The sequence below is a fragment of the Somniosus microcephalus genome, chromosome 12, assembly GCF_052327205.1.
Source record: "Somniosus microcephalus isolate GS21.2 chromosome 12, FLI_Smic_1.0, whole genome shotgun sequence".
NCBI lineage: Eukaryota > Metazoa > Chordata > Chondrichthyes > Squaliformes > Somniosidae > Somniosus > Somniosus microcephalus.
The window spans coordinates 220,489,230-220,514,352 of NC_140998.1; the positions used below are offsets into that span (position 1 = coordinate 220,489,230).

Genomic DNA, 25,123 nt, shown 5'->3' on the forward strand with positions numbered 1-25,123 from the left:
AGAGGGTGAGAGGGAGAGAAGGGGAGAGAGAGGAGAGAGGAGAGAGGGGAGAGAGAGAGAGAGAGAAGGGGAGAGAGAGAGAGAGGGAGAGAGGGGGAGAGAGGGAGAGAAGGGGAGAGAGGGAGAGAAGGGGAGAGAGAGAGAGAGAGGAGAGAGGAGAGAAGGGGGAGAGAGAGAGAGGGAGAGAAGGGAGAGAGAGAGGAGAGGGAGAGAGAAGGGGAGAGAGAGAGAGAGGGGGAGAGAGGGAGAGAGGAGAGAGAGGGAGAGAAGGGGAGAGAGGGAGAGAAGGGAGAGAGAGAGAGAGGGGAGAGAGAAGGGGAGAGAGAGAGAGAGAGGGGGAAGAGAGGGAGAGAAGGAGAGAGAGGGAGAGAAGGGGAGAGAGGGAGAGAAGGGGAGAGAGGGAGAGAAGGGGAGAGAGGAGAGAGGGAGAGAAGGTGAGAGAGGGAGAGAAGGGGAGAGAGTGAGAGAGGGGGAGAGAGGGAGAGAAGGTGAGAGAGGGAGAGAAGGAGAGAGGGCGCAGGGGTGAGTGGGAAAGGGGAGAGACGGAGAGACGGGGCAAAACCAATCCAAGCACTAGCCAAAGAACTGCCGCCACTCACCTCTTTGGGTTTGACCGGGGGAGGCCTGTAGACGGTGGGAGCTGCCTGGATAATCGTCAGGTTCACCTTGGGCACCGGCTGCAATACAGGCGGGTGCACCGGCATCAGGGGAGGAAGGTGACTGACCTGTGGGAGAAGGGGAACCATTTTTAGCATAGTCAGTAAACACTGCAGGACAGTCCCTGCTCCGAGAGACTCTGAATAAACACTGCAGGATAGTCCCCCGCTCCGAGAGACTCTGAATAAATACTGCAGGATAGTCCCCCGCTCCGAGAGACTCTGAATAAACACTGCAGGATAGTCCCCCGCTCCGAGAGACCCTGAATAAACACTGCAGGATAGTCCCCGCTCCGAGAGACCCTGAATAAACACTGCAGGATAGTCCCCCGCTCCGAGAGACCCCTGAATAAACACTGCAGGATAGTCCCCGCTCCGAGAGACTCTGAATAAACACTGCAGGATAGTCCCCGCTCCGAGAGACTCTGAATAAACACTGCAGGATAGTCCCCGCTCCGAGAGACTCTGAATAAACACTGCAGGATAGTCCCCGCTCCGAGAGACTCTGAATAAACACTGCAGGATAGTCCCCGCTCCGAGAGACCCTGAATAAACACTGCAGGATAGTCCCCGCTCCGAGAGACCCTGAATAAACACTGCAGGATAGTCCCTGCTCCGAGAGACTCTGAATAAATACTGCAGGATAGTCCCCGCTCCGAGAGACTCTGAATAAATACTGCAGGATAGTCCCCGCTCCGAGAGACTCTGAATAAACACTGCAGGATAGTCCCCGCTCCGAGAGACTCTGAATAAACACTGCAGGATAGTCCCCGCTCCGAGAGACTCTGAATAAACACTGCAGGATAGTCCCCGCTCCGAGAGACTCTGAATAAACACTGCAGGATAGTCCCCGCTCCGAGAGACTCTGAATAAACACTGCAGGATAGTCCCCGCTCCGAGAGACTCTGAATAAACACTGCAGGATAGTCCCCGCTCCGAGAGACCCTGAATAAATACTGCAGGATAGTCCCCGCTCCGAGAGACCCTGAATAAACACTGCAGGATAGTCCCCGCTCCGAGAGACTCTGAATAAACACTGCAGGATAGTCCCCGCTCCGAGAGACTCTGAATAAACACTGCAGGATAGTCCCCGCTCCGAGAGACTCTGAATAAACACTGCAGGATAGTCCCCGCTCCGAGAGACCCTGAATAAATACTGCAGGATAGTCCCCGCTCCGAGAGACCCTGAATAAACACTGCAGGATAGTCCCCGCTCCGAGAGACCCTGAATAAATACTGCAGGATAGTCCCCGCTCCGAGAGACTCTGAATAAACACTGCAGGATAGTCCCCCGCTCCGAGAGACCCTGAATAAACACTGCAGGATAGTCCCCGCTCCGAGAGACCCTGAATAAACACTGCAGGATAGTCCCCGCTCCGAGAGACTCTGAATAAACACTGCAGGATAGTCCCCGCTCCGAGAGACTCTGAATAAACACTGCAGGATAGTCCCCGCTCCGAGAGACCCTGAATAAATACTGCAGGATAGTCCCCCGCTCCGAGAGACCCTGAATAAACACTGCAGGATAGTCCCCGCTCCGAGAGACCCTGAATAAATACTGCAGGATAGTCCCCCGCTCCGAGAGACTCTGAATAAACACTGCAGGATAGTCCCCGCTCCGAGGAGACCCTGAATAAACACTGCAGGATAGTCCCCGCTCCGAGAGACCCTGAATAAACACTGCAGGACAGTCCCTGCTCCGAGAGACTCTGAATAAACACTGCAGGACAGTCCCTGCTCCGAGAGACTCTGAATAAACACTGCAGGACAGTCCCTGCTCCGAGAGACTCTGAATAAACACTGCAGGATAGTCCCCGCCTCCGAGAGACTCTGAATAAACACTGCAGGACAGTCCCCGCTCCGAGAGACTCTGAATAAATACTGCAGGATAGTCCCCGCTCCGAGAGACTCTGAATAAACACTGCAGGATAGTCCCCCGCTCCGAGAGACTCTGAATAAACACTGCAGGATAGTCCCCGCTCCGAGAGACTCTGAATAAACACTGCAGGATAGTCCCCCGCTCCGAGAGACTCTGAATAAACACTGCAGGATAGTCCCCGCTCCGAGAGACTCTGAATAAACACTGCAGGATAGTCCCTGCTCCGAGAGACTCTGAATAAACACTGCAGGATAGTCCCCGCTCCGAGAGACTCTGAATAAATACTGCAGGATAGTCCCCGCTCCAAAGACTCTGTAGACTGTTTGCTGTAGTGCAGTTTAAATAGATTCTGTAGACTGTTTGCTGTAGTGCAGTTTAAATAGATTCTGTAGATTGTTTGCTGTAGTGCAGTTTAAATAGACTCTGTAGACTGTTTACTGTAGCGCAGTTTAAATAGATTCTGTGGACTGCTGCAGTGCAGTTTAAATGGATTCTGTAGACTGTTTGCTGTAGTGCTCTCATTAAATAGATTCTGTAGACTGCTGCAGTGGTTTAAATAGATTCTGTAGACTGCTGCAGTGCAGTTTAAATAGATTCTGTAGACTGCTTGCTGCAGTGCAGTTTAAATGGATTCTGTAGACTGTTTGCTGTAGTGCTCTCATTAAATAGATTCTGTAGACTGCTGCAGTGCAGTTTAAATAGATTCTGTAGACTGCTGCAGTGCAGTTTAAATAGATTCTGTAGACTGCTTGCTGCAGTGCAGTTTAAATGGATTCTGTAGACTGTTTGCTGTAGTGCTCTCATTAAATAGATTCTGTAGACTGCTGCAGTGCAGTTTAAATAGATTCTGTAGACTGTTTGCTGTAGTGCTCTCATTAAATAGATTCTGTAGACTGTTTGCTGCAGTGCAGTTTAAATAGATTCTGTAGACTGTTTGCCGCAGTGCAGTTTAAATAGATTCTCTAAACTGTTTGCCGTAGTGCTCTGATTAAATAGACTCCATTTGCTGGGAGTCCTGCCGTAAGTCCCACCCTGCCTTCAGCTCATTGGCTGACACTGATGGGACATAGAAAGTATACAAAGATTGCAGTTGGAACATTTACACGTGAATCATTCTGTCACAGCATGGCTGGTTTCTGAATTTCCTTGTGATTTCACATGTCCCAGTAGACTGCTGTAGGACCAACTTAAAATGACCAGACCCCTTAGAATCACGCAGATTCACCAGGCTGATACCTGGGATGGCAGGAATGACATATGGGGAGAGATTGGGTCGATTAGGCTTGTACTCGCTGGAGTTTGGAAGAATGAGATGGGATCTCATTGAAATTTATAAAATTCTGACAGGACTGGACAGACTAGATGCTGGAAGGATGTTCCCGATGGTCGGGGAGTCCAGAACCAGGGGTCACAGTCTGAGGATAAGGGGTAAGCCATTTAGGACAGAGATGAGGAGGAATTTCTTCACCCAGAGAGTGGTGAACCTGTGGAATTCTCTACCACAGAAGGCAGTGGAGGCCAATTCATTAAATATATTCAAGAAGGAGTTGGATATATTTCTTAAGGCTAAAGGGATCAAGGGATATGGGGAGAAAGCAGGGACCGAGTACTGAATTTGGATGATCAGCCATGATCGCATTGAATGATGGAGCAGGCTCGAGGGGCCGAATGGCCGACTCCTGCTCCTATCTTCTGTGTTTTAAGCGCAGAAGGAGGCCATTCGGCCCATCGTGCCTGTGCCGGCTCTTTGAACGAGCTCTCCAATTAGTCCCACTCCCCCCTGCTCTTTCCCCACAGCCCTGTGAATTTTTCCCCTTCAAGTATTTCTCCAATTCCCCTTTTGAAAGTTACTATTGAATCTGCTTCCACCGCCCTTTCAGGCAGCGCGTTCCAGATCACAACAACTCGCTGCGTAAAAACAATTCTCCTCATCTCCCCCTCTGGTTCTTTTACCGATTATCTTCAATCTGTGTCCTCTGGTTACCGACCCTCCTGCCAAAACCCCTCATGACCTTGAGATTGACCAGAATGGTTCCAGGGATGAGGGACTTCAGTGGTGTGGAGAGACTGGAGAAGCTGGGGTTGTTCTCCTTAGAGCAGAGAAGGTTAAGGGGAGATTTAATAGAGGCGTTTTAAATCAGGAGGAAAGAGCCCCAGCCTGTTCAATCTTTTCTGATAGTTATAACCTCTCAGTTCTAGTATCACGTTTGTGAATCTTTTTTGTACCTTCACCTAAATCCTTTTTATAATATGGGCACCAGAACTGTACACGGTGCTCCAAGTGTGGTCTAACCAAGGTATACGGAGACCAGAACTGTGCACAGTGCTCCAAGTGTGGTCTAACCAAGGTATATGGAGACCAGAACTGTGCACAGTGCTCCAAGTGTGGTCTAACCAAGGTATATGGAGACCGGAACTGTGCACGGTGCTCCAAGTGTGGTCTAACCAAGGTATATGGAGACCAGAACTGTGCACAGTGCTCCAAGTGTGGTCTAACCAAGGTATATGGAGGCCAGAACTGTGCACAGTGCTCCAAGTGTGGTCTAACCAAGGTATATGGAGACCAGAACCGTGCACAGTGCTCCAAGTGTGATCTAACCAAGGTATATGGAGACCGGAACTGTGCACGGTGCTCCAAGTGTGGTCTAACCAAGGTATATGGAGACCAGAACTGTGCACAGTGCTCCAAGTGTGGTCTAACCAAGGTATATGGAGACCAGAACTGTGCACAGTGCTCCAAGTGTGGTCTAACCAAGGTATATGGAGACCAGAACTGTGCACGGTGCTCCAAGTGTGGTCTAACCAAGGTATATGGAGACCAGAACTGTGCACAGTGCTCCAAGTGTGGTCTAACCAAGGTATATGGAGACCAGAACTGTGCACAGTGCTCCAAGTGTGGTCTAACCAAGGTATATGGAGGCCAGAACTGTGCACAGTGCTCCAAGTGTGGTCTAACCAATGTATATGGAGGCCAGAACTGTGCACAGTGCTCCAAGTGTGGTCTAACCAAGGTATATGGAGACCAGAACTGTGCCCAGTGCTCCAAGTGTGGTCTAACCAAGGTATATGGAGACCAGAACTGTGCACAGTGCTCCAAGTGTGGTCTAACCAAGGTATATGGAGACCAGAACTGTGCACAGTGCTCCAAGTGTGGTCTAACCAAGGTATATGGAGACCAGAACTGTGCACAGTGCTCCAAGTGTGGTCTAACCAAGATATATGGAGACCAGAACTGTGCACAGTGCTCCAAGTGTGGTCTAACCAAGGTATATGGAGACCAGAACTGTGCACAGTGCTCCAAGTGTGATCTAACCAAGGTATACGGAGACCAGAACTGTGCACGGTGCTCCAAGTGTGGTCTAACCAAAGTTCGATACAATTTGAAAACAACTTCTCTGCTTCTCAATTCTATCCCACTAGAAATGAACCCCAGTGCCTGGTTCACTTGCTCTTTTAACGGCCTTAACAACCAGTCCCACAATTGGATGCGAGAGCGATAGTTTCTGGCGCGAGCTCGGTGGTCTGGAGTCCCGTGAATCGAGGAGCGCGCAGGGAGGATCACACACTCACGTTGGAGTAGCGGACGGGATGCATCGACCCCATTGGAGGCGGAGGTGCCATCGGGTGTCCCATCATGAGAGGAGGAGGGGCGCGCATCGGAGGTCCCATCAGGGGAGGGGGCGGAGGGGGTCGCATCGGGGGGATCCGGGGACCTGCTGGAGAGAGGACACAAGAGGAGGCGTTAATCCCAGCCGAGGTACCTCCGCAAAGGCTTCTGCCCATTAATTTCATGGAACAATATACAGAATAACAGATACCCGGGAGTGAGTTACAGGCTGGAATCTAATCGAGGGGTTCGGGGGGGTTTATATATAGAATAACATACCCGGGAGTGAGTTACAGGCTGGAATCTAATCGAGGGGTTCGGGGGGGTTTATATATAGAATAACAGATACCCGGGAGTGAGTTACAGGCTGGAATCTAATCGAGGGGTTCGGGGGGTTTATATATAGAATAACAGATACCCGGGAGTGTGTTACAGGCTGGAATCTAATCGAGGGGTTCGTGGGGTTTATATATAGAATAACAGATACCCAGGAGTGAGTTACAGGCTGGAATCTAATCGAGGGGTTCGGGGGGTTTATATATAGAATAACATACCCGGGAGTGAGTTACAGGCTGGAATCTAATCGAGGGGTTCGGGGGGTTTATATATAGAATAACAGATACCCGGGCGTGAGTTACAGGCTGGAATCTAATCGAGGGGTTCGGGGGTTTATATATAGAATAACAGATACCCGGGAGTGAGTTACAGGCTGGAATCTAATCGAGGGGTTCGGGGGGTTTATATATAGAATAACAGATACCCGGGCGTGAGTTACAGGCTGGAATCTAATCGAGGGGTTCGGGGGTTTATATATAGAATAACAGATACCCAGGAGTGAGTTACAGGCTGGAATCTAATCGAGAGGTTTGGGGGGTTTATATATAGAATAACAGATACCCGGGAGTGAGTTACTGGCTGGAATCTAATCGTGGGGTTCGAGGGGTTTATATATAGAATAACAGATACCCGGGAGTGAGTTACAGGCTGGAATCTAATCGAGGGGTTCGGGGGGTTTATATATAGAATAGCAGATACCCGGGAGTGAGTTGCAGGCTGGAATCTAATCGAGGGGTTCGGGGGGGGTTTATATATAAAATAACAGATACCCGGCAGTGAGCTACAGGCTGGAATCTAATCGAGGGGTTTGGGGGGTTATATATAGAATAACAGATACCCGGGAGTGAGATACAGGCTGGAATCTAATTGACTCGTACAGGTCTGTAACGGTATAACACTGGGGTACAGTACTTGTGGGTACAGGTCTGTTACTGTATAACACTGGGTACAGCACTGGTGGGTACAGGTCTGTCACTGTATAACACTGGGGTACAGTACTGGTGGGTACGGGTCTGTCCCTGTATAACACTGGGGTACAGTACTGGTGGGTACAGGTCTGTCACTGTATAACACTGGGGTACAGTACTGGTGGGTACAGGTCTGTCACTAACACTGGGGTACAGTACTGGTGGGTACAGTACTGTCACTGTATAACACTGGGGTACAGTACTGGTGGGTACAGGTCTGCCACTGTATAACACTGGGGTACAGTACTAGTGGGTACAGGTCTGTCTGTGTATAACACTGGGGTACAGTACTAGTGGGTACAGGTCTGTCGCTGTATAACACTGGGGTACAGTACTGGTGGGTACAGGTCTGTCCCTGTATAACACTGGGGTACAGTACTGGTGGGTACAGGTCTGTCCCTGTATAACACTGGGGTGCAGTACTGGTGGGTACAGGTCTGTCCCTGTATAACACTGGGGTACAGTACTGGTGGGTACAGGTCTGTCCCTATATAACACTGGGGTACAGTACTGGTGGGTACAGGTCTGTCACTGTATAACACTGGGGTACAGTACTGGTGGGTACAGGTCTGTCCCTGTATAACACTGGGGTACAGTACTGGTGGGTACAGGTCTGTCCCTATATAACACTGGGGTACAGTACTGGTGGGTACAGGTCTGTCACTGTATAACACTGGGGTACAGTACTGGTGGGTACGGGTTGTCACTGTATAACACTGGGGTACAGTACTGGTGGGCGCAGGTCTGTCACTGTATAACAGTGAGGTACAGTACTGGTGGGTACAGGTCTGTCACTGTATAACACTGGGGTACAGTTTTGGTGAGTACAGGTCTGTCACTGTATAACACTGGGATACAGTACTGGTGAGTACAGGTCTGTCACTGTATAACACTGGGGTACAGCACTGGTGGGTACAGGTCTGTCACTGGATAACACTGGGGTACAGTACTGGTGGGTACAAGTCTGTCACTGTATAACACTGGGGTACAGTACTGGTGAGTACAGGTCTGTCACTGTATAACACTGGGGTACAGTACTGGTGGGTACAGGTCTGTCACTGGATAACACTGGGGTACAGTACTGGTGAGTACAGGTCTGTCACTGTATAACACTGGGATACAGTACTGGTGAGTACAGGTCTGTCACTGTATAACACTGGGGTACAGTACTGGTGAGTACAGGTCTGTCACTGTATAACACTGGGGTACAGTACTGGTGGGTACAGGTCTGTCACTGTATAACACTGGGGTACAGTACTGGTGAGTACAGGTCAGTCTCGGTTTAACACTGGGGTACAGTACTGGTGGGTACAGGTCTGTCGCTGTGTAACACTGGGGTACAGTACTGGTGGGTACAGGTGTGTCGCTGTATAACAGTGGGGTACAGTACTGGTGGGTACAGGTGTGTCACTGTATAACACTGGGGTACAGTACTGGTGGGCACAGGTCAGTCTCGGTTTAACACTGGGGTACAGTACTGGTGGGTACAGGTCTGTCACTGTATAACAGTGGGGTACAGTACTGGTGGGCACAGGTCAGTCTCGGTTTAACACTGGGGTACAGTACTGGTGGGTACAGGTCTGTCACTGTATAACACTGGGGTACAGTACTGGTGGGTACAGGTCAGTCTCGGTTTAACACTGGGGTACAGTACTGGTGGGTACAGGTCTGTCACTGTATAACACTGGGGTACAGTACTGGTGGGCACAGGTCAGTCTCGGTTTAACACTGGGGTACAGTACTGGTGGGTACAGGTGTGTCGCTGTATAACAGTGGGGTACAGTACTGGTGGGTACAGGTCTGTCACTGTATAACAGTGGGGTACAGGTCTGTCTCGGTTTAACACTGGGGTACAGTACTGGTGGGTACAGGTCTGTCGCTGTGTAACACTGGGGTACAGTACTGGTGGGTACAGGTGTGTCGCTGTATAACACTGGGGTACAGTACTGGTGGGTACAGGTCTGTCGCTGTGTAACACTGGGGTACAGTACTGGTGGGTACAGGTGTGTCGCTGTGTAACACTGGGGTACAGTACTGGTGGGTACAGGTCAGTCTCGGTTTAACACTGGGGTACAGTACTGGTGGGTACAGGTGTGTCGCTGTATAACAGTGGGGTACAGTACTGGTGGGTACAGGTCTGTCACTGTATAACAGTGGGGTACAGTACTGGTGGGTACAGGTGTGTCGCTGTATAACAGTGGGGTACAGTACTGGTGGGTACAGGTCTGTCTCGATTTAACACTGGGATTTCACGCTCGCAATGCTTCACCTACCTGGTCTCTGTAATACATGAGGAACAAACACCGGTCGCACAATAGGAGCCTGTCTCGGGGGAGGCATGGCTGTGGTGGAGAGAGGGAAAGAAACTCAGTTAAAAAGCAAGCAGGACACAACGGGTAAAAAGTTCAGAAACTACATAAGAACATAAGAAATAGGAGCAGGAGTAGGCCAATTGGCCCCTCGAGCCTGCTCCGCCATTCAATAAGATCATGGCTGATCTGATCCTAACCGCCAATCTACTATCACAGAACCATCTCCTGAATCTAACAGAATTAGACACACGAAATAGGAGCAGGATCAGGCTACACGGCCCCTGGGCCCGCTCCGCTACCCACAGGGCCATGACCGATCCGAACCTAGACTCATGTCCAAATTCCTGCCCGCTCCCCGTAACCCTTAATTCCCTTTACTTCTAGGAAACTGTCTATTTCTGTTTTAAATTTATGTAATGATGTAGCTTCTACAGCTTTTTGGGGCAGAATATTCCATGGACCTACCACCCTCTGAGTGAAGTAGTTCCTCCTCATCTCAGTTTTGAAAGAGCAGCCCCTTATTCTAAGACTATGCCCCCTAGTTCCAGTTTTACCCATCATCGGGAACATCCTCCCCGCATCCACCCGATCCAACCCCTTCACAATCTTATATGTTTCAATAAGATCGCCTCTCATTCTTCTGAACTCCAATGAGTAGAGTCCCAATCTACTCAACCTCTCCTCATATGTCCATCCCCTCATCCCCGGGATTAACCGAGTGAACCTTCTTTGTACTGACTCCAGAGCAAGTATGTCTTTTCTTAAGTATGGACACCAAAACTGTATGCAGTATTCCAGGTGCGGTCTCACCAATACCTTGTACAACTGAAGCAATACCTCCCTATTTATATTCTATCCCCCTAGCAATGAAAGCCAACATTCCATTGGCCTTCTTAATCACTTGCTGCACCTGCATACTAACCTTTTGAGTTTCGTGCACCAGGACCCCCAGATCCCTTTGTACTTCAGTACATTCCAGTTTCTTGCCATTAAGATAATAACTTGCTCTATGATTTTTTCTGCCAAAGTGCATAACCTCACACTTTCCAGTATTGTATTCCATCTGCCAAATCTCTGCCCACTTACTTAGCCTGTCTATGTCCTCCTCACTCACTACTTTCCCTCCCATCTTAGTATCATCTGCAAACTTTGATATGTTACACTCGGTCCCCTCCTCCAAATCGTTAATATAGATTGTAAAGAGCTGGGGACCCAGCACTGACCACTGCGGAACACCACTAGTTACTGAAAGGATTTGCGCCCTGTGACTGTGGCGATAGGAGATATAACGAACACGCTTCCTCTCAGCAACAACAGTGTCAGTCGTGGCTCAGTGGGTCGCACTCTCCCCTCAGAATCAGACAGTCATGGGTCCGAGTCCCACTCCAGAGACTTGAGCCCCATAATCCAGGCCGACACTCCCCAGCGCCAGTACTGGGGGAGCGGCGCACTGTCGGAGGGGCAGTACTGAGGGAGAGCGGCACTGTCGGAGGGGGCAGTACTGAGGGAGCGGCGCACTGTCGGAGGGGCAGTACTGAGGGAGCGCCGCACTGTCGGAGGGGCAGTACTGAGGGAGCGCCGCACTGTCGGAGGGGCATTACTGAGGGAGCGCCGCACTGTCGGAGGGGCATTACTGAGGGAGCGCCGCACTGTCGGAGGGGCAGTACTGAGGGAGCGCCGCACTGTCGGAGGGGCAGTACTGAGGGAGCGCCGCACTGTCGGAGGGGCAGTACTGAGGGAGCGCCGCACTGTCGGTGGGGCAGTACTGAGGGAGCGCGGCACTGTCGGAGGGGCAGTACTGAGGGAGCGCCGCACTGTCGGAGGGGCATTACTGAGGGAGCGCCGCACTGTCGGAGGGGCAGTACTGAGGGAGCGCCTCACTGTCGGAGGGGCAGTACTGAGGGAGCGCGGCACTGTCTGAGGGGCAGTACTGAGGGAGCGGCACACTGTCGGAGGGGCAGTACTGAGGGAGCGCCACACTGTCGGAGGGGCAGTACTGAGGGAGCGCGGCACTGTCGGAGGGGCATTACTGAGGGAGCGCCGCACTGTCGGAGGGGCAGTACTGAGGGAGCGCCTCACTGTCGGAGTGGCAGTACTGAGGGAGCACGGCACTGTCGGAGGGGCAGTACTGAGGGAGCGCCGCACTGTCGGAGGGGCAGTACTGAGGGAGCGCCACACTGTCGGAGGGGCAGTGCTGAGGGAGCGCGGCACTGTCGGAGGGGCAGTACTGAGGGAGCGCCGCACTGTCGGAGGGGCAGTACTGAGGGAGCGCGGCACTGTCGGAGGGGCAGTACTGAGGGAGCGCCGCACTGTCGGAGGGGCAGTACTGAGGGAGCGCCGCACTGTCGGAGGGGCGGTACTGAGGGAGCGCCGCACTGTCAGAGGGTCAGTACTGAGGGAGCGCCGCACTGTCGGAGGGGCAGTACTGAGGGAGCGCCGCACTGTCGGAGGGGCAGTACTGAGGGAGCGCCGCACTGCTGGAAGGGCAGTACTGGGGGAGCGCCGCACTGTCGGAGGGGCAGTACTGAGGGAGTGCCGCACTGTCGGAGGGGCGGTACTGAGGGAGCGCCGCACTGTCGGAGGGGCAGTACTGAGGGAGTGCTAGAGAGAGATGTTTGCTGGGAACTGCTCCTGTTTCAGTGTGCAGTGCGGTGGTGACCCTTTTCTCAATCATTGTTTATGTTAAAGTGAATCTGTTCACCGAGTGATTGTGAAATGCTCCGATCTAATTTTACCTCCAGGCAGGAAACTCCCGGCCTGTGGTCTCAGACCTTGCTTCCTCCCAGCCGGTACCCAGATAACTCTCACAACACTCCTGCTCCTATTTCTTATGTTCTTATGTTAAACACTCCCAGGGCAGGTACAGCACGGGTTAGATACAGAGTAAAGCTCCCTCTACACTGTCCCATCAAACACTCCCAGGGCAGGTACAGCACGGGTTAGATACAGAGTAAAGCTCCCTCTACACTGTCCCATCAAACACTCCCAGGGCAGGTACAGCACGGGTTAGATACAGAGTAAAGCTCCCTCTACACTGTCCCATCAAACACTCCCAGGGCAGGTACAGCACGGGTTAGATACAGAGTAAAGCTCCCTCTACACTGTCCCATCAAACACTCCCAGGGCAGGTACAGCACGGGTTAGATACAGAGTAAAGCTCCCTCTACACTGTCCCATCAAACACTCCCAGGGCAGGTACAGCACGGGTTAGATACAGAGTAAAGCTCCCTCTGCACTGTCCCATCAAACACTCCCAGGGCAGGTACAGCACGGGTTAGATACAGAGTAAAGCTCCCTCTACACTGTCCCATCAAACACTCCCAGGGCAGGTACAGCACGGGTTAGATACAGAGTAAAGCTCCCTCTGCACTGTCCCATCAAACACTCCCAGGGCAGGTACAGCACGGGTTAGATACAGAGTAAAGCTCCCTCTACACTGTCCCATCAAACACTCCCAGGGCAGGTACAGCACGGGTTAGATACAGAGTAAAGCTCCCTCTACACTGTCCCATCAAACACTCCCAGGGCAGGTACAGCACAGGGTTAGATACAGAGTAAAGCTCCCTCTACACTGTCCCATCAAACACTCCCAGGGCAGGTACAGCACGGGTTAGATACAGAGTAAAGCTCCCTCTGCACTGTCCCATCAAACACTCCCAGGGCAGGTACAGCACGGGTTAGATACAGAGTAAAGCTCCCTCTACACTGTCCCATCAAACACTCCCAGGGCAGGTACAGCACGGGTTAGATACAGAGTAAAGCTCCCTCTACACTGTCCCATCAAACACTCCCAGGGCAGGTACAGCATGGGTTAGATACAGAGTAAAGCTCCCTCTACACTGTCCCATCAAACACTCCCAGGGCAGGTACAGCACGGGTTAGATACAGAGTAAAGCTCCCTCTACACTGTCCCATCAAACACTCCCAGGGCAGGTACAGCACGGGTTAGATACAGAGTAAAGCTCCCTCTACACTGTCCCATCAAACACTCCCAGGGCAGGTACAGCACAGGGTTAGATACAGAGTAAAGCTCCCTCTACACTGTCCCATCAAACACTCCCAGGGCAGGTACAGCACGGGTTAGATACAGAGTAAAGCTCCCTCTGCACTGTCCCATCAAACACTCCCAGGGCAGGTACAGCACGGGTTAGATACAGAGTAAAGCTCCCTCTACACTGTCCCATCAAACACTCCCAGGGCAGGTACAGCACGGGTTAGATACAGAGTAAAGCTCCCTCTACACTGTCCCATCAAACACTCCCAGGGCAGGTACAGCATGGGTTAGATACAGAGTAAAGCTCCCTCTACACTGTCCCATCAAACACTCCCAGGGCAGGTACAGCACGGGTTAGATACAGAGTAAAGCTCCCTCTACACTGTCCCATCAAACACTCCCAGGGCAGGTACAGCACGGGTTAGATACAGAGTAAAGCTCCCTCTACACTGTCCCATCAAACACTCCCAGGGCAGGTACAGCACGGGTTAGATACAGAGTAAAGCTCCCTCTACACTGTCCCATCAAACACATAACCACATAAGATGTTATACAGGTGACCAAAAGCTTGGTTTAAGAGGTCGGTTTTAAGGAGCGTCTTAAAGGAGGAGGGAGAGGCGGAGAGGTTTAGGGAGGGAATTCCAGAGCTCGGGGCCCAGGCGGCTGAAGGCACGGCCGCCAATGGTGGAGCGATGGAAATCGGGGGATGCGCCGATGGTGGGGCGAGGAGGAGTGGAGGGATGGGACAAGAGCTGGAGGACAAACCTGGTCCGACAAACGGCGAGGGCGGTCCCACCACGGGCGGCATCACGGTGGCTGCAGCCGCGGCTCTGGCTTCCAGGCTCTGCTGGATCTGCGGGCGGGCGGGAGAGAGAGAGAGAACATGCTGTTAGAATCCCGCGCGGCGTAATGGCGCGCAGTCCCGGAGACTCAGAGCAGACGCGCGGAGAAAGGCGAAGCAGCAATTACAGCACGCTCCCCCCGCACTCTCAAACATCGCAATGAACTACTGAACGGCCTCCTCCTGTTCCTGTGTAACAGGCTCGAGGGGCTGAATGGGCCTCCTCCTGTTCCTGTGTAACAGGCTCGAGGGGCTGAATGGGCCTCCTCCTGTTCCTGTGTAACAGGCTCGAGGGGGCTGAATGGGCCTCCTCCTGTTCCTGTGTAACAGGCTCGAGGGGCTGAATGGGCCTCCTCCTGTTCCTGTGTAACAGGCTCGAGGGGGCTGAATGGGCCTCCTCCTGTTCCTGTGTAACAGGCTCGAGGGGCTGAATGGGCCTCCTCCTGTTCCTGTGTAACAGGCTCGAGGGGCTGAATGGGCCTCCTCCTGTTCCTGTGTAACAGGCTCGAGGGGCTGAATGGGCCTCCTCCTGTTCCTGTGTAACAACCTCGAGGGGGCTGAATGGGCCTCCTCCTGTTCCCGTGTAACAGGCTCGAGGGGCTGAATGGGCCTCCTCCTGTTCCTGTGTAACAGGCTCGAGGGGCTGAATGGGCCTCCTCCTGTTCCTGTGTAACAGGCTCGAGGGGCTGAATGGGCCTCCTCCTGTTCCTGTGTAACAGGCTCGAGGGGCTGAATGGGCCTCCTCCTGTTCCTGTGTAACAGGCTCGAGGGGCTGAATGGGCCTCCTCCTGTTCCTGTGTAACAGACTCGAGGGGCTGAATGGGCCTCCTCCTGTTCCTGTGTAACAGGCTCGAGGGGCTGAATGGGCCTCCTCCTGTTCCTGCGTGTGTCAGGTGAGGCTGCATTGCCACACTCCATGACGACACACCGTCGCTCACACACACAGCGGTTAACTCCGTCACCGCCCCCCACCCCCCCGCACCTCACCTGTCGATAGGTGTTCGTTCCGATGATCGGCCGGGCAACTGGCACCGGAATCAGTGCCACCGCCACAGTTTCGCCTGCCGCACCTCCGGCTGTCGGGGCGACGGGAGCCCCCAGGACCTCCTGCTCAAATCTGCGGGCGTGAGGAGAGACAGCCGTTAAACAAACACTGAAACATCCGACAGAGACACACTTACGTTCAGCAGGTTGGGCCCCAGCTAGGGGTGTGGCGTGGCCAATTCTGGGCACCACACCCGGCTTCAGGAAGGAGGTCAAGACCTTGGAGAGGGCGCGGAGGAGATTGGTCCCAGGGATGAGGGACTTCAGTTACGTGGAGAGACTGGAGAAGCTGGGGTTGTTCTCCTTAGAGCAAAGGTGGTTAAGGGGAGATTGACCAGAATGGTCCCAGGGATGAGGGACTTCAGTGATGCGGAGAGACTGGAGAAGCTGGGGTTGTTCTCCTTAGAGCAGAGAAGGTTAAGGAGGAGATTGACCAGAATAGTCCCAGGGATGAGGGACTTCAGTGATGTGGAGAGACTGGAGAAGCTGGGGTTGTTCTCCTTAGAGCAGAGAAGGTGAAGGGGAGATTGACCAGAATGGTTCCAGGGAGGAGGGACTTCAGTGATGTGGAGAGACTGGAGAAGCTGGGGTTGTTCTCCTTAGAGCAGAGAAGGTTAAGGAGGAGATTGACCAGAATGGTCCCAGGGATGAGGGACTTCAGTGATGTGGAGAGACTGGAGAAGCTGGGGTTGTTCTCCTTAGAGCAGAGAAGGTTAAGGGGAGATTGACCAGAATGGTCCCAGGGAGGAGGGACTTCAGCGATGTGGAGAGACTGGAGAAGCCGGGGTTGTTCTCCTTAGAGCAGAGAAGGTTAAGAGGAGATTGACCAGAATGGTCCCAGGGATGAGGGACTTCAGTGATGTGGAGAGACTGGAGAAGCTGGGATTGTTCTCCTTAGAGCAGAGAAGGTTGAGAGGAGATTAACCAGAATGGTCCCAGGGTGAGGGACTTCAGCGATGTGGAGAGACTGGAGAAGCTGGGGTTGTTCTCCTTAGAGCAGAGAAGGTTAAGGGGAGATTGACCAGAATGGTCCCAGGGATGAGGGACTTCAGTTATGTGGAGAGACTGGAGAAGCTGGGATTGTTCTCCTTAGAGCAGAGAAGGTTGAGAGGAGATTAACCAGAATGGTCCCAGGGATGAGGGACTTCAGTGATGTGGAGAGACTGGAGAAGCTGGGATTGTTCTCCTTAGAGCAGAGAAGGTTAAGAGGAAATTTGCTAGAGGCGTTCAAAATCAGGAAGGTTTTTTTTTAAATTCGTTCATGGGATGTGGGCGTCGCTGGCAATTATTGCCCATTCCTAAGTGCCCTCGAGAAGGTGGTGGTGAGCCGCCTTCTTGAACCGCAGAGGGCAGTTAAGGGTCAACCACATTGCTGTGGGTCTGGAGTCACATATCGGCCAGACCGGGTAAGGGCGGCAGATTTCCTTCCCTGAAGGACATTGGTGAAGCAGATGGCTTTCATGATCACCATTACCAAGACTAGCTTTTTAATTCCAGATTTATTTAATTGAATTTAAATTCGCCAGCTGCCTGTGGTGGGATTTGAACCTCCGCCCCTGGATCATTAGGCCAGGCCTCTGGATTACTAGCCCAGTGACATTACCACGACGCTACCATAAATAAGGAGAAACTGTTTCCAGTGGCAGGAGGGTCGGTAACCAGAGGACACAGATTGAAGATAATCGGTAAAAGAACCAGAGGGGGAGATGAGGAGAATTGTTTTTCTGCAGCGAGTTGTTGTGATCTGGAACGCGCTGCCTGAAAGGGCGGTGGAAGCAGATTCAATAGTAACTTTCAAAAGGAGAATTGGAGAAATACTTGAAGGGGAAAAATTCACAGGGCTGTGGGGAAAGAGCGAGGGGGGAGTGGGACTAATTGGAGAGCTCGTTCAAAGAGCCGGCATAGGCACGATGGGCCGAATGGCCTCCTTCTGCGCTGTATCAGTCTCCACTCCCATTTGCCTTTTCACCCCCTCGGGGGAAGCGCTCTGGAAGTGCGGCAGCTGTCGTGATGTCGGGGGGAGAGCCCAAACTTGCACATGGCAAGATCCCGCAAACCAGCGAAGGCGATATTGGGAGGTCTCGAGGAGGCGAAAGGCGGTGTAGAAATATAACACACAAAAAAAAGTCTTTCTTTCCTCGCCCCGGCCAGTCAGAGAATGGTTACAGCACAGAAGGAGGCCATTCGGCCCGGCGAGCCCGTGCCGGGTCTCTGCTAGAGCACTTCAGCTCGTCCCACTCCCCCCTGCCCTTTCCCCGTAGCCCTGCGATTTTTTTCCCTTCGGGTTCTTATCCAACTCCCTTTTTGAAAGCCGGTGATCGAGTCTGCTTCCAGCAGCAGGGGTAAAAAGTTAGATTAGCGCCTTAACTGACTAGCTGGCTGATGTAACAACGGAGAAGTCTGGCAGAACAAAGACACTTGGAGAAAGCGTATTACACGATGATTGGGGGAGTAAAAGAATCAAGGAGGCCATTCATTGAACAATGGGTCGCCAAGATGAGGTTACGCGCATGTAAATTGGACAGAACAACGGCAGATGTGGAAACAGGGCAAATGAGATAAACAAGATGTGTTTTGTGGAGATGTGATTAAGTGTACGTGATTTGGACAATTAACTGGCCAGGTCCCGAAGATGGGAAGGAAACAAGATGTATGATTGTATGTAAGCCAACTGCACGAATGTAAAAATGAGGCCCCAGTCTCAGTTCACGCCGAGAGGGCCTGCACGTGCTTGAATAAAGATCGCTTGGAACCAGTACACGCTCGTCTCCGTCTGCTTTGGGACACAGAGAAATCCCACAACACAGGCAGCGCATTCCAGATCCTAACCACGCGCTGCGTAAAAACATTTTTCCTCATGTCGTCTTTGGTTCTTCTGCCATCACCTTAAATCTGTGTCCTCTGGTTCTCCACCCTTCCGCCAATGGGAACAGTTTCTCTCGATCTACTCTGTCCAGACCCCTCATGATTTTGAACACTTCTATCGAATCTCCTCTCTACCTTCTCTGCTCCAAGGAGAACAACCCCAGCTTCTCCAGTCTCTCCAGATCACTGAAGTCCCTCATCCCTGGGACCATTCTGGTCAATCTCCCCTTAACCCTCTCTGCTCTAAGGAGAACAACCCCAGCTTCTCCAGTCTCTCCACATCACTGAAGTCCCTCATCCCTGGGACCATTCTGGTCAATCTCCCCTTAACCCTCTCTGCTCTAAGGAGAACAACCCCAGCTTCTCCAGTCTCTCCACATCACTGTAGTCCCTCATCCCTGGGACCATTCTGGTCAATCTCCCCTTAACCTTCTCTGCTCTAAGGAGAACAAACCCAGCTTCTCCAGTCTCTCCACATCACTGAAGTCCCTCATCCCTGGAACCATTCTGGTCAATCTCCTCCTTAACCTTCTCTGCTCTAAGGAGAACAACCCCAGCTTCTCCAGTCTCTCCACATCACTGAAGTCCCACATCCCTGGGACCATTCTGGTCAATCTCCCCTTAACCTTCTCTGCTCTAAGGAGAACAACCCCAGCTTCTCCAGTCTCTCCACATCACTGAAGTCCCTCATCCCTGGGACCATTCTGGTCAATCTCCTCCTTAACCTTCTCTGCTCTAAGGAGAACAACCCCAACTTCTCCAGTCTCTCCACATCACTGAAGTCCCTCATCCCTGGGACCATTCTGGTCAATCTCCTCTCAACCTTCTCTGCTCTAAGGAGAACAACCCCAACTTCTCCAGTCTCTCCACATCACTGAAGTCCCTCATCCCTGGGACCATTCTGGTCAATCTCCTCCTTAACCTTCTCTGCTCTAAGGAGAACAACCCCAGCTTCTCCAGTCTCTCCACGTCACTGAAGTCCCTCATCCCTGGGACTATTCTAGTAAATCTCCTCCGCACCCTCTCTAAGGCCTTCACATCCTTCCTAAAGTGCGGTGCCCAGAATTGGACACAATACTCCATTTGAGGCCAAACCAGTGTTTTATAAAAGTTCATCATAAATTCCTTGCTTTTGTACTCTATACCTCTATTGATGAAGTCAAGACCCCATGTGCTTTTTTAACCGTTTTCTCAACCTGCCCTGCCACCTTCAATGATTTGTGCACACATACCCCCCGGTCTCTCTGTTCGTGCCCCCCTTTAGGATTGTACCCTTTAGTTTTCTGTCCTCTCCTCCTTCCTACCAAAATGTATCACTTCGCACTTTTCTGTGTTAAATTTCATCTGCCACGTGTCCGCCCATTCCACCAGCCTGTCTATGTCTTCCTGAAGTCTATCACTTTCCTCCTCACTGTTCACTATACTTCCAAGTTTTGTGTCATCTGCAAATTTTGAAAAAGTCCAAGTCATTAATATATATCAAGAAAAGCAGTGGTCCTGGTACCGAGCCCTGGGGAACCCCACTGTATACCTTCCTCCAGTCCGAAAAACAACCGTTCACCACTACTCTCTGTTTCCTGTCACTTAGCCAATTCCGTATCCACGCTGCCACTGTCCCTTTTATTCCATGGGCTTCAAGTTTGCTGGCAAGCCTATTATGTGGCACTTTGTCAAAAGCCTTGAGGAAATCCATGTACACCACATCAACCGCACTGCCCTCATCAACCTTCTCTATTACCTCATCAAAAAACTCAATCAAGTTGGTTAAACACGATTTGCATTTAACAAATCCGTGCTGGCTTTCCTTAATTAATCCACACTCTCGAGCCTGCTCCGCCATTCAATGGCTGATCTGCGGCCTAACTCCATCCACCCTCCTTAGCCCCGTACCCCTTAATACCTTTGGTTAACAGAAATCTTTGTCAATCTCCGATTAAAATTAACAATTGACCGAAGCATCGATTGCCGTTTGCGGAAGAGTTCCAAACTTCGACCGCCCTTTGAGTGTAGAAGTGTTTCCTCACTTCACTCCTATCTCGGTAACCTCCTCCAGCCCCGACAACCCTCCCTATCTCTGTAACCTCCTCCAGCCCCGACAACCCTCCCTATCTCTGTAACCTCCTCCAGCCCCTACAACCCTCCCTATCTCTGTAACCTCCTCCAGCTCCTACAACCCTCCCTATCTCTGTAACCTCCTCCAGCCCCTACAACCCTCCCTATCTCGGTAACCTCCTCCAGCCCCGACAACCCTCCCTATCTCTGTAACCTCCTCCAGCCCCGACAACCCTCCCTATCTCTGTAACCTCCTCCAGCCCCTACAACCCTCCCTATCTCTGTAACCTCCTCCAGCTCCTACAACCCTCCCTATCTCTGTAACCTCCTCCAGCTCCTACAACCCTCCCTATCTCTGTAACCTCCTCCAGCTCCGACAACCCTCCCTATCTCTGTAACCTCCTCCAGGCCCACAACCCTCCCTATCTCAGTAACCTCCTCCAGCCCCTACACCCATCCCTATCTCTGTAACCTCCTCCAGCCCCCGATACCCTCCCTATCTCTGTAACCTCCTCCAGCCCCTACAACCCTCCCTATCTCTGTAACCTCCTCCAGCCCCTACACCCCTCCCTATCTCTGTAACCTCCTCCAGCCCCTACAGCCCTCCCTATCTCTGTAACCTCCTCCAGGCCCACAACCCTCCCTATCTCTGTAACCTCCTCCAGGCCCACAACCCTCCCTATCTCTGTAACCTCCTCCAGCCCCGACAACCCTCCCTATCTCTGTAACCTCCTCCAGCCCCTACAGCCCTCCCTATCTCTGTAACCTCCTCCAGCCCCGACAACCCTCCCTATCTCTGTAACCTCCTCCAGCCCCTACAACCCTCCCTATCTCTGTAACCTCCTCCAGCCCCTACAACCCTCCCTATCTCTGTAACCTCCTCCAGCCCCTACAACCCTCCCTATCTCTGTAACCTCCTCCAGCCCCCTACAACCCTCCCAATCTCTGTAACCTCCTCCAGGCCCTACACCCCTCCCTATCTCTGTAACCTCCTCCAGCCCCTACAACCCGCCCTATCTCTGTAACCTCCTCCAGCCCCCGATACCCTCCCTATCTCTGTAACCTCCTCCAGCCCCGTATAACCCTCCCTATCTCTGTAACCTCCTCCAGCCCCGACAACCCTCCCTATCTCTGTAACCTCCTCCAGCCCCCTACAACCCTCCCTATCTCTGTAACCTCCTCCAGCCCCTACAACCCTCCCTATCTCTGTAACCTCCTCCAGCCCCTACAACCCTCCCTATCTCAGTAACCTCCTCCAGCCCCTACAACTCTCCCTATCTCTGTAACCTCCTCCAGCCCCTACAACCCTCCCTATCTCTGTAATCTCCTCCAGCCTCCTACACCCCTCCCTATCTCTGTAACCTCCTCCAGCCCCCTACAACCCTCCCTATCTCTGTAACCTTCTCCAGCCCCCTACAACCCTCCCTATCTCAGTAACCTCCTCCAGCCCCTACAACCCTCCCTATCTCAGTAACCTCCTCCAGCCCCTACAACCCTCCCTATCTCTGTAACCTCCTCCAGCCCCTACAACCCTCCCTATCTCAGTAACCTCCTCCAGCCCCTACAACCCTCCCTATCTCTGTAATCTCCTCCAGCCACACAACCCCCACGAGATCTCTGTGGTCCTCTAATTCGGCCGTCTTGAGCATCCCTGATTATAAATCGCTCCACCATTGGCGGCTGTGCCTTCAGCCGCCTGGACCCCGAGCTCTGGAATTCCCTCCCTAAACCTCTCCGCCTCTCTCTCCTCCTTTAAGACGCTCTTTAAAACCTCCCTCTTTGACCAAGCTTTTGGTTGCCTGTCCTGATATCTCGTAGCGAGAGGATTCGAGTACAGGAACAAGGATGTCTTGCTGCTGTTGTACAGGGCCTTGGTGAGACCACACCTTGAGTATTGTGTGCAGTTTTGGTCGCCTTATCTGAGGAAGGATGTTCTTGCCATGGAAGGAGTTCAGTGAAGATTCACCAGACTGATACCTGGGATGGCAGGAATGATGTACGAGGAGAGATTGGGTCAATTGGGCTTGTACTCGCTGGAGTTTAGAAGAATGAGAGGCGATCTCATTGAAACGTATAAAATTCTGACAGGACTAGACAGACTAGATGCAGGAAGGATGTTCCCGATGGTCGGGGAGTCCAGAACCAGGGGTCACAGTCTAAGGATAAGGGGTAAGCCATTTAGGACTGAGATGAGGAGGAATTTCTTCACCCAGTGGTGAACCTGTCGAATTCTCTACCACAGAAGGCAGTAGAGGCCAATTCATTAAATATATTCAAGAAGGAGTCACTCCTGCCATCCCAGGTATCAGTCTGGTGAATCTTCGCTGCACTCCCTCCATGGCAAGAACATCCTTCCTCAGATAAGGCGACCAAAACTGCACACAATACTCAAGGTGTGGTCTCACCAAGGCCCTGTACAACTGCAGCAAGACATCCTTGTTCCTGTACTCGAATCCTCTCGCTACGAAGGCCAACATACCATTTGCCTTCTTAACCGCCTGCTGCACCTGCATGCTTACCTTCAGCGACTGTTGCACAAGGACACCCAGGTCTCGTTGCACTTCCCCTTCTCCCAATCTATTGCCGTTCAGATAATAATCTGCCTTCCTGTTTTTGCCACCAAAGTGTATAACTTCGCATTTATCCATGTTATATTGCATATGCCATGCATCTGCCCAATCACCCAACCTGTCCAAATCATCCTGGAGTTTCTCGGCATCCTCCTCACAGCACACACGCCCACCCAGCTTTGTGTCGTCTGCAAACTTGGAGATGTTACATCTAGTTCCCTTGTCTAGATCATTAATATATATTGTGAATAGCTGGGGTCCGAGGACCGATCCCTGCGGTACCCCACTAGTCACTGCCTGCCACTCGGAAAAAGACCCGTTTATTCCAACTCTTTGCTTTCTGTCTGCCAACCGGTTCTCTATCCAAGTCAATACCTTGCCCCCAATCCCATGTGCCTTAACTTTACACGCTAATCTCTTATGCGGGACCTTATCGAAGGCCTTCTGAAAGTCCAAAATACACCACATCCACTGGTTCTCCCTTATCTATTTTACCAGTGACATCCTCAAAAAATTCCAGATTAGTCAAGCACGATTTACCTTTTGTAAATCCATGTTGACTTTGTCCGATCCTGTCACTGTTTTCCAAGTGCTCTGCTATTACATCTTTTATAATAGACTCTAGCATTTTCCCCACTACCGATGTCAGGCTTACCGGTCTGTAATTCCCCGTTTTCTCTCTACCACCTTTTTTGAATAGTGGGGTAACATTAGCTACCCTCCAATCCATGGGTACTGTTCCAGATTCCATCGAATGTTGGAAGATGACCAGCAATGCATCTACTATTTCTAGGGCCACTTCCTTAAGTACCCTGGGATGTAGATTATCAGGCCCTGGGGATTTATCGGCCCTCAATCCCGTCAATTTCCCCAACACCATTTCCCAGCAAATACTGATTTCATTCAATTCCTCCCTTTCATTAGACCCTATGTTACATCTAGTTCCCTCGTGTAGATCATTAATATCTTGGAAAACTTCCATCAGATCACCCGATAATCTTCTAAATTCCAGGGAGCATGCCCCCCTAGTTTCTGTAATGTCTCCTGCTCCACTTTAAAAAAAATCACACACACTGACCCAGTGGGATCTTGCTGTGCACCATGCCCTGTGTGTGAATGAATGGTAGGTTTGGTGGCTGCAGTTGCGGGTGGTGGCCGCCGGCGGCGCAGTTGAGCCGTTCTTTCCCAGCCTCCGCCGACAGCGCCGGCGGGAGCGCGGAGGTGGCCGGCGGTACTGCCAGGCTGGGTGTAGTGTGGGGATCAGCAGCGGGCGGGTGGCGCGGCTGCGTCGAGTGCGAGTGGCTGCAGTTGTAGGCGGCCGCTGCCGGCGGCGCAGCTGAGCCGCCCTTTCCCAGCCTCCGCCGACAGCGCCGGCGGGAGCGCAGAGCTGGCCGGCGGTACTGCAAGGAAAGCGGCGGATGATGGCGGGCGGCCGGACGGCCATTTTCTCTCGGGTTTTTTTCCGTCGGGCGTCGCTTTCTCTCTCACTCTCTCCCGCTTCCTCCCCCTTCTCTCCCGCTCACTCACAGCGCCATCTCCGCCTCCATTTCCTTCAGCTTCTCCTCGCCCGTCTTCGCCGCCGCCGCCACCGCCGTCGCCGCCATCTTGGCCGCCCTCCCAGCCGCCGCGGAGGCTGCGATCGCCAGCAAGAGGCCACACTGGGAGGACTTGACAGCGCCCCCTGCCGCCCTGGAGGTTATAGAGCGACAGCGCCACCTGCCACCCTGGAGGTTATAGAGCGACAGCGCCACCTGCCACCCTGGAGGTTATAGAGCGACAGCGCCACCTGCCGCCCTGGAGGTTATAGAGCGACAGCGCCACCTGCCGCCCTGGAGGTTATAGAGCGACAGCGCCACCTGCCGCCCTGGAGGTTATAGAGCGACAGCGCCCCCTGCCGCATGGAGGTTATAGAGGTTATAGAGCGCCACCTGCCGCACTGGAGGACTTGACAGCGCAGCCTGCCGCCCTGGAGGTTATAGAGTGCCACCTGCCGCCCTGG

At 52.4% G+C, this 25,123-nt stretch overlaps 2 protein-coding genes across 2 annotated transcripts in view; one reads left to right on the forward strand and one right to left on the reverse strand.

Moving 5' to 3' along the window:
* Positions 1 to 25,123, forward strand: part of LOC147110150 (CD276 antigen-like) — a 129,747-nt gene that overhangs the window by 15,836 nt on the left and 88,788 nt on the right. The window lies entirely within an intron of this gene.
* LOC147110151 (RNA-binding protein 42-like) lies at positions 423 to 24,809 on the reverse strand (the record flags this gene model as incomplete). Its single annotated transcript, XM_086002475.1, has 6 exons — positions 24,652 to 24,809; positions 15,581 to 15,710; positions 14,518 to 14,605; positions 9,720 to 9,788; positions 6,106 to 6,251; positions 423 to 725 (listed from the first exon to the last, which is right to left on the reverse strand). Coding segments are annotated over exons 1-6 (813 nt in total), but the record flags the coding sequence as incomplete, so codon positions are not given.